General features: G+C 38.2%; 1 protein-coding gene across 1 annotated transcript in view; it reads left to right on the top strand.

Moving 5' to 3' along the window:
• grik3 (glutamate ionotropic receptor kainate type subunit 3) overlaps positions 1 to 7,435 on the top strand; it is a 134,119-nt gene extending 126,684 nt beyond the window's left edge. Inside the window, exons 13-16 of the mRNA XM_084727077.1 lie at positions 629 to 846; positions 5,003 to 5,228; positions 6,116 to 6,366; positions 7,099 to 7,435. Coding sequence (XP_084583203.1) covers positions 629 to 846; positions 5,003 to 5,228; positions 6,116 to 6,366; positions 7,099 to 7,293 — 890 coding nt within the window. The 3' untranslated portion in view covers positions 7,294 to 7,435. The remainder of the gene's footprint in view (positions 1 to 628; positions 847 to 5,002; positions 5,229 to 6,115; positions 6,367 to 7,098) is intronic.
• Positions 7,436 to 15,244: the final 7,809 nt, after the last annotated feature.

Raw genomic sequence — 15,244 nt, 5'->3', positions numbered from 1 at the left:
ATAAATGAAAATGAATATCTAAATAAACATCAGCATTGGTTAATCGCTTACTAATACTGCCAGTCAGTTGTTGCACAGGTTTTCGGCATTTACACCTGCAAAAGAGATCCTCTTGTGCTTATAAATGTTCCTCAGTGTGCTAAATCTAAATCACCTCAAGCATTATTTTCTGCATCATATGTACTGCAAACCGTGTTTACTGTTTTCATATTAGTGCATATTGAAAAACATATCCACTGATACCAGTATGTCTGTAACAGGTTCATATTGGTCCGACGACATATTAGTCTGGCTCTAGAGAGTTATTGCTGGCAACTCTAAATGCTCACATGAAGACTTTCATACCTCCTCTAGAAGCCTGAGAAACATATAGTTATTCTCCTGCTCTGATCTGCCTATTCTGAATTCTTAGCTTAGAATTTAGCTAAATTGCCAAACTGGCTTCATTTTCCATTTCCTGACAGTACCTTGATCAACACCACAGCCACTGCCAAAAACATTTGCAGGCTAATTAACAAAAAACAAAAGTGATCATGTTTCTGCATTTGTTTAATTCAGCCGCAGTGCTGGCAGGTACAATTTTGTCTAGTTAATTACTTAATACTGTCTCACTCTGTGTTGCGTGCAGGCTCAGAACTGATGCCCAAAGCCCTGTCGACCAGGATCATCGGTGGGATCTGGTGGTTCTTCACGCTCATCATCATATCATCCTATACAGCCAATTTAGCAGCTTTTCTCACTGTGGAGAGAATGGACTCCCCCGTGGACTCAGCTGATGACATCGCTAAGCAGACCAAGATTGAGTATGGTGTGGTCAAAGATGGCGCCACCATGACTTTCTTCAAGGTACAGTACACGCGATGAAATAGTTTGACCCAATCATAGCAACTCTTTACTGAAGGTTCTACACAGTAGAGACTGGGTTCTACCAACAAAGATTACATCAGAGTTCAGCAAAACTAGGTTTAAAATTAGTAAATCCAGATTTAAAATCAAGCAGACCTCTGTTTGACAATTAGGAACTAATCTCAGTTTAGCAAATCCAAGTTTAATGTAAACCAAAATTTAATAGAGTTAAATCAATACGGAGATGCTTGCTACCTAGCTAAAAAGTTACCAAACATTGCATGGTTTACTAGTTAGCCAGAAACTTCACAAAACACTGATTTTTTAGCTAAAAAGTAAATAAAACTTTATATTGTTTGCCAAATAGCCAGCTAAATATTAACAATATGTTCATTTGTTAGCTAGCTAACTAAAAAGTCTGTTAGCTTGGTTAGCCTATTCATAATGGCTCGGTAGAAAAGATCTAATGTCTGCCTATGAAAAAAACTTGTTGGCTGGTTTACTGGAACTGGAGTGAAAGAAAGAAGAGACACATCATAAAAGTCAATTAGTTTGAGTCTGTGGCTTAAATCTCCTTAAGGAACTTCATTATTTTTCTCAAAACGTCTCAAAAAGGCAGGAATTGAAAGCTTCATGTATGAGAACTGAGGCCTAAAGAGCAGTTTAAATATAATCTTTCTCAATTTTTTTTAAGCAAGTTTAAAAGTTTGGTGTAACAATTTAAGGATAACCCATGATTTAGGTTCAAGTTTAAAAATTAATTGTTGTTGGTGCAACCCAACCGTACTCCAAGAAATTGATTTCATTAATTTGACGTATTTTACAGTGTGAAGACAGTCAACAGAGTACATGCAGAGTACAAACATGTACAGCATGATAATGTTTAAAAATAGATTAGTTCAGAAATGAGGTGAGATATTGAATCTTGAGTTTTTAAATTTACTTTTCAAAAAACTTTTTTCTATATAGTAAAAATATATATATATGTAGTATCTATATTTTTTACAGTTAGATCTTAATTCCCAGAGCAAAGGCAAATTCTTCAGCTTCTCCACTTCTCTACACTGTTTGATGTGTTCCTCCATAATGATTTTTTTATTCCGAAGTTTCAGCCTTTGCCTGCAGGGTCTTTGACTTTATTTTATTATTTTGAGCTTTGCTTTAGATGCTGCTGCTGTGGTGCTGAATAACACATGTAACAGAGTTACAGTTTCTCCGAAGAAGAAAATGAAAACACTGCACATTTCTATTGAAGACGGTCCACAAGTTTATGACATTCAATAGCAAGAAAGCGAAAAAAAAAAAAAAACACTGATGCTTCCAGGGTATCTGTCTGCCCTAGTTTTTATGGCCCCCCCCAAAATTTGTAGTTGAGCTCATAAATGCTGTATGGCTCATTGTTGAATCTGCTGAATGGTGCGTGTACTGGTTCCCACAGCTTTGACTATAATATTGAGTTCAGGGATTTTGCCGATACCATGTATGTTCAAAATGATAGTGATATCTTAGAATTGCATCCTATCATATGGATTCAAAAGATAAAGCAGTTACTTATCACAACACTGTAAGACTGCTCATATTTTGCATTACATGCCATGAATATAAAATGTTCTGTAATGATAATTATCACGTCTGAATCCAGCTCAACTCGTTGACCCTTTGAAAAGAAATCAACCTTCAGCTCCACTGAATAGATATGTAGATGAAAGTTATTCTAGATCATTCTGTGTACTTTTATAAATCGCAGTTGTGATTGTAGCATCATAAATGGAAGGAGACACAGGTGTTTAATTACCTCATCAGGGTTGCATGGCTCGAGTGCCCTCTGCTCCCTCTTGCTCTTACAGAAAGGCCTAATGATGTCGACTCAATGAGGCAGAGAAGCATGATAAATACTGAGGAGACCGGGGAGTGGATAAAGGCTTTGCAGATGTACGTAACTGGATGGTTTTGATCCTAAACTTATGCTGCGCTGACAGACTAAACTGTCTGTTTTTGCTCTCAGATCTCCTCAAATGTGAAGTTTAACTTGAGAAGAGTTCCCTCAAATAGCTGTCCACCAGATAGCAGGTGGTTAGTTGTTACTCAGGTGTTCTTCTGTGACACTAAAATGATTGTTTGGAGATAATAGTTAATGTTGTGATTGTGGCTGTTGTGGGAATTTCCCCTGCATTTATTTAGTTCCTGCATTAATGCCATTAGCACCATCTTTTGTCTGTTTTTTCACATTACTTTATTTATGATAAATTAAGTAATTCCATGCAGTTACACTGTGTAAGTGTAACGTTATTTGTTACCTCACCGTAGTGTCCATCAAGCAATTTCGAGCCGTACCATCATTAGCTTAGTCAATAGGGTGATATTTCAAATTGCAACTGTCCTACGAGTGATGAATCTTTGCCTGTAGACTTCTAAATATGCATCCTGGTCCCAAAAGACTAACGGGTCATTTATACTAAAGGTTAGACATGCATAAGAACATGGATGGACCCGCTGTCCCTACTCTGTGGTGTAGCAGTGTAGTCAACAGTCCAGAAAGTTCATCATCAATCAGCCGCTGTCTAGAAAGCTACCTCCTTTTTTTTCCTCCTCCAGCGTCACGATGTTTGTTGTCGTGAGATTCTTTTGGGTCGTGTCTAAAAGGAAACCAGGGATTAGCAAAATTTGCAAAAGTTGTGAGAAATTTGCTCTAATCCTCCCCTTCTTTGCTGTGATTGGCTACTACTACTACTGTGCAGTGACAGGCTAGGTCTCGTTGCCTCGACGACGCGTCGTTGTGATCACCAGACACCCTTTCTGATATTATGAAATAGTCTACTTTATTTTTTTCTTCATTCTGAGTGGCACTCTCTAGTGGATGTATTGCTTAATATTCATTAATTAATCAATTTCAAATGATTGCATCATTTTAAATGGAAGACTCTATTTTAGGACATAAAGGGGCATAAAGGACATAAACGAGCTTTGACACAGTAACTAAAATATATGTAATAATTCATTAGCCAACATATGTTTTAGTGATGGCCGACTAGGGACCCTGATTTCTAACAAGAAAGCATTATCTACATGGCATTACGACATTGTTTGAACAAACACACTGCATTAGAACCATAATCAGAGGTTTGTAGCTATGGTTGTCCAGGAGATTGACAGGTCACCTGAAAGCCCTCTTTCTGTTAGCTGTTGTTTTGCTAAATTGCACATCGTATTGAGAGCGCTGAAGGGCACACACAAGCAGCTGCCTCTAAGGAAAGTAGCTTTTACCTGCTGTTAAGAGGTTGAAGGAAATTACTACATGTGGTTGCATGCCATTTTGCACTTCTAGCAGAGATAAGGGATCTATAGGGAAGCATTCTTTATCATGAAAGCAGCATGAGCTGTGTATTAAGTCGCCATATGGCCATTTCTCTCTCTGACCTCTTCTCATCTGGGGAAAAATAATCACTAAATCTTGTGACAAAGATGCCACCTTGGCAACACCTGCTATACATCCCAATGGATAGTTTTAAATTTTAATATCAGACCATCATATCTTCAACCTGGACTGTGCTTCTACTGTAGTTACACATAATAGGGGGCTTCTTATAATAGCATCTTGCACAATTTGAAATGGCTTATAGTCTTTAGACAGTAATTATCTAGGATTAGACATGGCATAAATGTGACCTCATATAAAATTGCATGAAATACCACACAGCCTGATGCAAGACTAATGGAGAGGCATTCTATTATTGCTGCTTCAGTAGCACTTATGAGAAAAGATGTGCACAAAGCTTCAATTTATTGCCCTTTATTTCTGTGACAATGGAGATCTGTAGGAGTAATCATATAAATCTATTTGGTCACTGGCTAAAGAATATGTGCTCCTAAATACTATATATGTGATCTTTGACATTTTCTTTTCAAGCGTTCAAAAAAATCCCCACGAGGGTAAAGTTATTCTACCATTTATTAGGGCCACAGATTTCATGGTTCAGCTTTAACACCTTGGGCTGTAATTTTTTTTAAAGTAATTTTGTTGAAGCTCAACCTTTTTTTAGTTGGTAAAAGCATTGTATATTTTTCCACCACTTTTTCCCTCACCTGCAGCAAGGGAGATTGTTCAAATGAGGTTCAAAGGCACATTTTTTAAACTGGCTCTCTCCATCCCTTACAGAAATCCAAGGTTTCTACCTTTGAGAAGATGTGGGCCTTCATGAGCAGCAAGCCGAGCACTTCGCTGGTGAAGTCTATTGAAGATGGGATTCAGAGGGTGCTGAAGTCTGACTACGCCCTCATTATGGAGTCCACAACTATCGATTACATCACTAGGAAGAACTGTAACCTGACACAGGTGGGCGGGATCATCGACAGCAAAGGCTACGGCATCGGCACTCCCCTCGGTAAGAACTGCGAATCACCAGAGAATACATTTAAGACAAGGAATAGAAAAATGTTGTTGTGCTTAATTTTACAGTACACTAATAAGATGTAACAAGCTGTGCTTTGTATTAAATTAGACAAAAACTAGAAATATGTTCTTTATTAGACATTAGTAGACCCTCAATGTAATTAGGAACACATTACAACAGAGCTATACTATAAACTAATGTGCATTATTCCCCACTGTTAGACCCTTATTACATGTTATTAGAAGGTACCTGGGAACACATTATAACACAACCATACTGTAGATTAAAGTGAAGTCACATATCTGCTACTTTCCATTTAAAAACAGTATGTAAATGTGTCCCTAATTACCCTGTTAGAAAGTCTAAAATGCTTCTAAAAGAATTAATACACTTTAGTTTACAGTACAGATCTGCTGTAATATGTAATTACCCTGTAATTACTCTCTAATCTAAAGCCTAATATAATAGAGGTCTTATTTGATACCATGTACAGCTTGTTATGTCCTAACAGTGTACCGTTAGGTGTGTGGTGTCTAATTATGGTATAGGTATGTCTGTTCACTGTTTAATAAAGAACATATTAGTTCTAGTTTTTATGTAATTTGATAAAAAAAAAAAAAGTATGGCTTGTTTGGTCTTAGTGGTGTACTGTAAAATGAAGTGCGACCAAAAATTTAAGGCTTTTTTTTTGCCAACTTATCCGTTGCCTTTTGAAGGCTGAGGGTGAGGGATTGCTTTATAGACAACACAGAGGCATGAGACGTGTTTTTTTAGCTGCTAGTCAGACAGTATGCCACAACGTGTTTATGAACCTTATTATCACAGAATCCAGCTGGCGTTTTCTTCCAAAGTAAAAACAGGCCTTATGTTGCTTCCAGGCTCCCCGTACAGGGACAAAATCACCATAGCAATCCTAAGCATCTTGGAGGATGGGCGCCTACACATGCTGAAGGAGAAGTGGTGGAGTGGGAGCAGCTGCTTGGATGAAGAGCGTCGCGAGACAGGCCCCATGGGTATCCAGAACCTGGGTGGTATATTCATTGTGCTGGCATCTGGCCTAGTGCTGTCTGTTTTTGTGGCAATTGCTGAATTCATCTACAAGCTACGGAAGACTGCGGAACGTGAGCAGGTATATGTCCCCATAAATCACTCAGAATTTCTTAATTTGATCTTTACTGTGGTTTGAATGGAGAGGAAATTAATCTAACATTAATTTAATTACACTCCACCAGGATTTCAGTTCATTTCACCCTCAATTTTCGCAAAGAAGTTGCTAACCGTGCCTATTCTGTTATGATACACATAGCCTCTAAATCAAAGCTGTGCTCGATTCATGGCTTTTAGTTCAAACATCTTATAAAAGGATTTGCATGCCTTCGGCTAATCCCTAGGAGTACTTGGCCATAACACCACAACATTTACTTATTTTAACAGGCATAATTGCAAATTGGAGCATAGAGAATTAATCCATTATTAGTCATTGGAGATGTCAGAATAGCATGAACACTTTACTGTTGTAAATCACTAATTTGAGTCATGCTAAGTGAGTAGTTGCATGCTTGCTCATGCACCATACTTGTTCACTCTCTCCGACACGGCAGCAGTAATGAACAGTGTGCAGGCTACATGTAGTGGTGCTGCGATTTGACATTGCTGACAGCCACGGATGCAACGTGCACACGCACACACACACCAGCAGTAACACAGCATGAATGTTATGTTCTAATGCATTTTGTGCTCTTTAGACTGTCGACACTCTCTGCTGTCAGAACAATTTAAAGCTAAGGCATTTACCCCCCGTCCCTTTCCCCCCCTCTTCTCCTTCTCTGCTCCCCTCCCCGCATCCTCCCTTTTCGCCCAGAGGTCTTTGTGCAGTGCCATGGTGGACGAGATCAGACTGTCGTTCACCTGCGAGAGGCGGGTGAAGCACAAGCCACAGCCTCCAGTCATGGTGAAGACGGATGCGGTGATCAACATGCACGCCTACAACGACCGACGACTCCCAGGAAAGGACAACATGAGCTGCAGCACTGGGATGACTCCCGTGTTCCCATGACAATGTGCTCCCCCCAGGGCAAGAACCTCCTGAGCAACGTTTCAGGGGTGGTGCCAGAGACTAGAGACAATGGCATAGACGGAATCACCAGATTCACCATTAACCACAGTGACATGGGGACACTAACAAAACATGGGCAACTCAAAATGGCAGCATCAGCCACACAGGTATGACAACATTCACCACTGTATTCCAAACCACAAGAGGTAAAAGAAATATTCGGGGGAGGTTCTGGGAAAACAGTATACCCAAATAATCAGTTTCAAGTCTGATGTTTACGTGCGCAACACAAAAACACAAGAAAATACACACCGTTCGAGGAGGAATCCTCAATCAGTGAAAAGACTGAGAATTTTATTAGAAAATATGGACTGAAGCAAGAAGAGATGCTTTGTTAAGAATGGCAATAAATGGCAGATACACAAGGAAGAAAAGGAAGAGCAGTTTTGCCACACGTTCAAATTATGATACCAAGTTCTTACCTTTATCCTGTTGATTTACCTACACAAACTCCTGGATGGCCTTTGACAGCAGAAAATAATGTTACCTCAAACAAGTTGTCGAGGCTCAAGTGGTTATCTTTCGGTCATGAGCTGCAGAATCTTATGAAAGCATCATTCACGAGGACACATATGATAACCTTAAAGAATACTCATTCAGTATCTGCAGTATTGGTGAAACCCATAGAGAGGTACAACTGTTCAACACCAAATATGTGTTTCATGAAGTTGAAATGTGGGAAATTACCTGTATTGTTACGCAGAAGCAATTAAACAAAGAAGAGTTGGAACTGAAAGCAGGGCTGCAACTTACAGTTATTTTCATTATCAATTAATGTGTTGATCAGTTGATCAATTAATCAATTTTTGCTTGGTCCTTTAAATGGTATTAAATAGATAAATAGATACTGAGTTTATTGTCATGGCGGACTGAAGAAACAAGAAAATATTCACATTTGAGACATTTTTTCTTAAAAGATTACAGAACAGTTAATTGATTATTAAAATAGTTGCTGGTTAATTTAATAGATGAGTTAATTAACCAATTGTTGCAGCTCTAATGGCTTGATTCCACTGGGCACGGCACTGCAGCACATCCGAGACCAGGTCTGTGGAGTCTACTGGTGACGGATGTCGCGTCAAACTTCACAGCAAAGTTTGAGCTGTGCAGGAACAGCATAGAGAATCCAGTCATTTTTCTAAATAAAAGACCCTGTGTAGACTCACGATCATTAAAACAGACAAGAAAGAAACTATTGAGGTCCAGAAGTCAAGGAAAACAACCAAATCAAAAACACTTGCACAGTTTAAAAAAAAATCAGGTGGGGAAAATGCTCTGCTTCTGAAACACGGCGTGAAGCCATGTGGAGGACGGATCAAGACCGTGGCACACATGCAGCGTGCCCAGTAAAATTAAGGTGCAATGGAGAGACGTCTTTGTTAAAATCTTCCACCCTGGACCATTAGATCATGTTCTTGTGTGATTAGATTTAGTAGAAGTACATTTTATGTCAAAATCATTTTGTACATGATTGAATTGTAATCAGTTAAATTGCCAAAGATCTGACAATTCGGCAGAACCATATACAGTACAGTAGGACCTGTTCCTGCTCACTTAGCTTTTTAGAAAGCACTTATGTTGTGTTCAATGCAAAGTAAATTGGAGTGGTTTAAATGGGACTATTAAGGGATCTTGCTATAACAGTTGTTCCAACCATGCAGGACAATATCTATTCAAAGTTAATTGTATTTGGCACAGTCGAGGCATTGTATATCCTGGTTTTACAAACCACCTCACCTCAAAATAATGTCAGCAACCCTATAATGTGAAAGATAAGAAGCATACAAAAAAAAAAAAAAAACAGATGAGTTTCCTGATAAAATGTCTTTCTGAAAACATAACTGCAGTTCTGTGTAATTCCTAAAACGATGATCAGTGAAATAATTAGCAATTATTTGAACCAGTTATCACTTTTGATGGAAAACATATATTTGTAGAGACTGGGTTGGAAGGCATTGGATCAGGTACTTTTGTTTATATCTTAGTTTAATTAAGAATTGTAAGTCACAGAGACAAAAGGTGAGAGACTGTGACCTTAAAAGTGCATTTTTTGAGTGCATTTAATTGTGACATATCCATTGAACTACGTGCTGGACTTTGTCCATGTGTGGCTACAGGACCATCGAATGTCCCGAGTACTTCTGAACATGTTTGAAACGTAACTCCATTTATCATAAGATGTGATCAAGAGGCTTTTTGGGAGGAAACTGATTGTTTTCCATTATGAAAACTGGCCAAGGGTTTGGTTTAAATAAATGTGAGAAAATTTCGAAATTTATCTCAGATTTGAAAGTCAGAAGCTTTTTCTGTTTAAAGACCCAACGGGACAGAGTAAATCCATACTTGTAGTGTGTGTGTGTGAACATGCTGAAAGAAACTGTGGTGAATAGACAAGAAGACAGATGATGATTTTGTGTGTTCATGTTGACTTTGATGCCTATTGCGTAACGTGTACGTCTTCAGCAAGTGTCATGCCGTAGGAAGATTCGCGGAGTCTGTGAGCTGCTGTCACCTGGGAGCTAAAATGAACAGCAAACCTCTGTGAGGTTTACGTTGTCAATACGTTGAGACAAAAAAAAAAAAAATTAAAAATAACATAACTATCTACGATTCAAGGAAACTCTGATCTGTAAAACTTAGCGTTGGTTTGGTAGAGACTCACTGTATAATTGTTTATCGATTCCCTTCTGCAAAGTAGAGTATGTAGATAAGATCAGCAGGAGAAAATGTATTTTGCTAAATTTATACGGTTATAAATGAATTCTGTTCACAGTCAAATATGTTATAGATGCTATTTATTTCATTAGAGAGGTCACTTTAACCTACTTCCTCACTTTACCCCAGTTCCACTGCCCCAAACCTCGTTTATTTATTTAATGGAAATTAATTATATTATGGTATATTGGATTACTATCATCCAGATGAGGAAAATGTATGTAAATCTTCTTTTATGATGGCTAATATATTTCTAAAAGGTGAACATGAAATGGAAATATTGAGCTTCCCTAAAAATTTAGGGGACACTCCCTCAGAGAGGGGAGAGTAGAGTTTTATCTTATGTAACTGGACCTTTCCTGCTCTTGAAATCCCGATTAGGACCTGGTCTAAAGTATGGCCGCAACTGCAGCGTGGTTATACTATATTACTGTTAACCTCACGTGTACTGTAGCTTTCCATGCAGGTGATTCAAAGACTTCAAAGTTTGCTTGTATTTCACCTCTGTAATATGTGAAAATAATTGAAAATTTCATCATAATCAAAATTAGTTGGAATTTCAACAGGGTTTCTGATTTGGCTGATTCAGTCAGTTTGGTTACTGAATATATACATCTTTTTTATAAATTAATGTGAATAATAATGTCATTTTACACAAAATTGTATGAAATGTGAGAGAAAAGTAATGCAAAATGTAAGCTACATAACCTGTGTTCCATTAGCAGTGTGTGATATGAGTTTTGATTTTTCCAGCAGTCACGACGGTATGCCTTTTTATGTATACCTTTTCTTTTCAGTTGCACAGCTTCTATCATTTGGCAGAAAACCTTTCAAACAATACGAAAAATATGTTGGTGCCAACCAGGGTTTTCTTTGTGGACATGCAGAATTTCTATGAATATAGTTTTTGTAAGGTTTTGTAAAAAAAGAAAGGAGAAAAAAAAGATTTTTGTTTTCCTAGTAACTGTATGTGTTAAGAGAACATTAGAATAACCGACATCTGAGTAAAACATGGGGAAATTCAATGAAATATTATAGAAAAGCTATTGAATTATTTTCTTTTTAACACATTGTGAATAATTCAGTTGTACAGTTTGCTGTATGGGTTATATGAAGTTTTAAATAAAAAATACAAACTATTTATATCTCCTGTTTAGCTACTCATTGATTGGTGTTGTGTTACCATGCTAAAAACATTTTGTTAAGACTGGGTTTATAATGGGAAGATAAAATGCGTGTCCCAGTAGCCATTTAGTCATCTTATCAGCTTATCCAATGTAAGATATGAAATTAACAGAAGTATTTTTGGGCTCTGATTTGAGCCTTAGAATTAAGAGATTATTAACTATGTTGTGGTTCTGCCTTGTGGTACTAACCCTTTTAGAAAGTTTACACTACGTAAAATATCGGCACAGATTTGAATGTGAAACCCAGCATTAACAGTATGTTTTATGCTGATTTATTCAAATTATCAGCAACATGATTAGATTAGATTATTAAAGACCCCAGTGGGAGATCACAGCACTATGTAACATGACGTTACGATTAATGAACATCAAAAGTACAATGGATGATCAATGCAAGCAAATGTATTGAAAAATAATTTAAACAAAAAAGCAATGACACAACATAATAATTATTGTGCTCCTTTAGAAGATGGGAGAACCCCAGGGTGACCAGGTGTCTCATTGTATGTGGGACTGCACAGATTTTTATCCCCTGTCTCATGTCCCACATCTCGATTGGCTCTAGTTTTCAAAAGTCAAACCTCTGTAGGACTTTTCTAAACTCTGTTTTTTATTCAGTAGCTGTGAGGAATGTAGGGAAGGCTTTCATTATGGGGCTGTGTTTGATGTGAGTCAATAACGCCGGCTTACCTGCTACACTATGCCCAGCATGGTAAATTGCGAGCCACAAAGCCGGCCTTAGGCAAGTGAACAAAGTGCCTGCCCCCCGACTTTCCGCAAAAGTGGGGCTTTTTTTGCGATTATTGTCAATGGTGATCGTACAAAAACACAATGTTATGTTGACAGTCTGGCTAGCTAATACTACTGGTTGTTTAAACACCATCTGCCTCTGTCAGAGCTGGTGTCACATTCAAGCACACAGTGAAGGCCTATTACTTTGAATATTCATGTGCAAATTAACACCAGACTGTGAGTTTAGTTTAGTTTTGCAATAACAACAGTCATTGTCATTATTGGCTGCACTGAGGCAGTGGGAGGGGGGCACCCCAAAGTCAAATTCTGCTTGGGACCCCAGAAAGGCTTGGACCGGCACTGGTAAGTTACCACAAAGTCACAAGCTATGCGGATTTAGGAAGAACATGATTGAAACTACTACAAAGAAACAAAATGCAGCTTCAGCAAAGACTGGGAAACTATGTGCTACTGAATCAACTAGAGTTACGGGATGGAGACGTTTCAAGCTAAGGCAATAGAAGAATTACAATGGACTAGAGTAGTTAAAATACCTCCCAGCATTGATGACGTGTCTCACTTTGTCCCACACAAGCATTTGTTTTGTTGGGCTCTGGTCACCCTATAGATAATGCTTTGTACGTTCCCATGTACAGTATGCAAATATATCAATTAAAAATACAAGTGTTCCTGTATATAACTTAGATTCCCCTTGATGCAATTTTCACAGGCAAAGTTACAATACATTAACCGGGTAAAAAGAGGAGGTGGAAATTTTTCTGTAGATATTTTTATTTTTTATGTTCTATTTTGTTGTTTCTGCCACAGAAATACGTGTCCACAGGGGTCTCTAGAATCACCGTTAAAGGTCCTTGTTGCCACTTTACAGAAATGAATTCATTTGCATTAACCATTTTCAAATTATTATCTACTGAGAGGAAAATGAAAAGAAACCAAAAAAAAAAAAAAAATGAAACTGTCACTTTTTGTTCCCAGTTATGAGTTTTCGATCCTACTCACCTGTCACCGAGACTTTACAGGGTGCAAAAACGTTTTTTTGAAATATGCATCCCGAAATCATTATTTCCCCCAGAAAAAAGAATGCAGGGAGTTTTCATCTGTCTTTTAAGCCATAAACCTCTCAAAAATTACTGAGATTTGTCTGAAGGTTAGTGATCATTCTGGGACAAACATCCTGCTGCTGCAACTATTGAATATCATTTAAGGATTTTCACTTTTCAGATTAAGTGCTACCAGCATTGTGTGAATGGAAAAAGGGACATAAATATAATAATTTGACATAAAGCAATGACCTTAGACAAATGCCTTTCATAACAAGCATGATTAAATATCCAGAGCTTATTTTGCTACAGTTATTATTAAGGTCAAACCAAGAAAAAGCTATAATGCTATACTGCTTGAAATGAGATAGATTAGATAGGAGAAGATAGATGAGAAAACAGCTGCCTAGATAGGTAACAAGATACAGGTGAGTAATTGGCTCATGTGGCAGCTTTGTGAGCCGAAAAGAGGAATGGAGGAACCTTTGAAGACTGAATATCTGAAAATCCCCAAAACGTGTCTCAAGATAACAGGAAATTATTCAGTATCATTAAAGGAGAAATCTGCAATATGTTTTACCGTCGTACATCATAAAATGACCATGATATGTCATCAGAGATTAAGGAAACATGCTTAGTGATAAATACTCGCTTCTGTGACAACACTAGAGCCTTTGAAATTTTATTCCGGTCCATAACTTGTTACTGTTATTGTTTGCTTGTTTCACTTTAATTAGACTTCAAATTAATGCCGAATGTTTGCCAAAATAGTTAGTGTTTGTTTATGAGTTGTAAGCAATTATTAATAATCTTTTAGGAGGAGTAGATGTTTATAACCATTAAATTGGGCAATACACTGATGGAGTCTGGCAGGCAGTCACTGAACTCCAGAGTGTGTTTTTTTCTTTTGTTTTCAGGATAACAGGCTTAGCTTTACATTGACAGACAAGTGACAGTTATAAACGGCTGATCAACGCACAGTGTAGGAACGTGATGCTTGTTGTTATTTACGATGTTGTGCTTGTCTTGCACTCCTGCAGTGTCCCCGCAGCCTGCCTGAGCTTCCTCGAGTCTAGGGAGGAGGAAACAACTCGCTTCAACCATGGATGGTATATTAAATAGGACTGCAACCTATTTAATCTACCCTCTATGGCTCCAATTACCTTTTTTAATTGCTCCTTTAAACATTTTCCTTGCAATGGGTCTATTTTTTCTTATCTATTGTCTTACATTCGATAAGAAAAATTATTTTTATGTTCTTTTTTTTGATTCCACAAATTTAGAAAGGGGTCACACTCACATGCAACAACTGCTGGGCTGCTAGGGCAAAAATTATAGAGCGACAAAGGAATAAACACATGTGCTTCAAGTGTTGTTCATGCATGAAGGAATATTTGCTGTGACGCGAGGTAGCCAATCGACTGTGATAGGCAGAGATTGACCTTGCTGGCGTTGGGATGGCAGACGTGCGTGTTAAAAAAGCAGGGGAAACCCCAGGCCATGGCGTTGAGGAGCAGCGGGCGCATAATGAGCGATGGGCAGGGGCCCTGCGCCTAATGGGAAGATTTATTATCTCTCACTATCAATTAATCCCTTCGGACAGACCGGGGCCAGCAGGAGCGCATCAGGAGTATGTAAAAAGGGAGAGACGGAGACCGAGGCAGGATGGGAGCCAGCCAGATGAAGAGAAAGAGATGTGAAAGGACAAGAGAGGTGGAAGGAGCAGGAGCAGTCGGGTGAAATGAAAAAAAGATGGGGTGAGAACGGGCAGGAGAATGAGGGAATGATTTGAAAATAATACCCACCAAGATTTGAGAGCTATACAAAGAGTGAAAGGAGAAGAACAACGGGTTAAAACAAAGAAGTATAGCAGGTAATAAGATATACGTGAGGGAAGACAATGCAGGAATTACATGAGATAACAATGAAAGGGAAAAAAAATAATGAGTAAAACAAAGAGAAGCCAAGACGTCTATGGGAGACTGAGGCAACATAAAACAGAATTTGGAAGATACAACACTACTAGCTGCTTTGTGCACATGCTTTTAAAGAATAGCTATATGTTCAGCTCGGAAACTCAAAGCTGGACTGCTGTTGCAATAATGCAGATAATAATCTCGGGAAGTAGGTCAACCAATATGTACTATTTTCAGAAATGAGGCTTTCTGAAAATAAACTACACAGTTACTAAATGGA

The sequence above is a fragment of the Lutjanus erythropterus genome, chromosome 9 (genome assembly GCF_056507025.1).
Source record: "Lutjanus erythropterus isolate fLutEry1 chromosome 9, fLutEry1.hap2, whole genome shotgun sequence".
Lineage (NCBI taxonomy): Eukaryota > Metazoa > Chordata > Actinopteri > Lutjaniformes > Lutjanidae > Lutjanus > Lutjanus erythropterus.
Note: the sequence above shows the minus strand (reverse complement) of the source record. Positions and strands in the feature narration are given on the sequence as shown.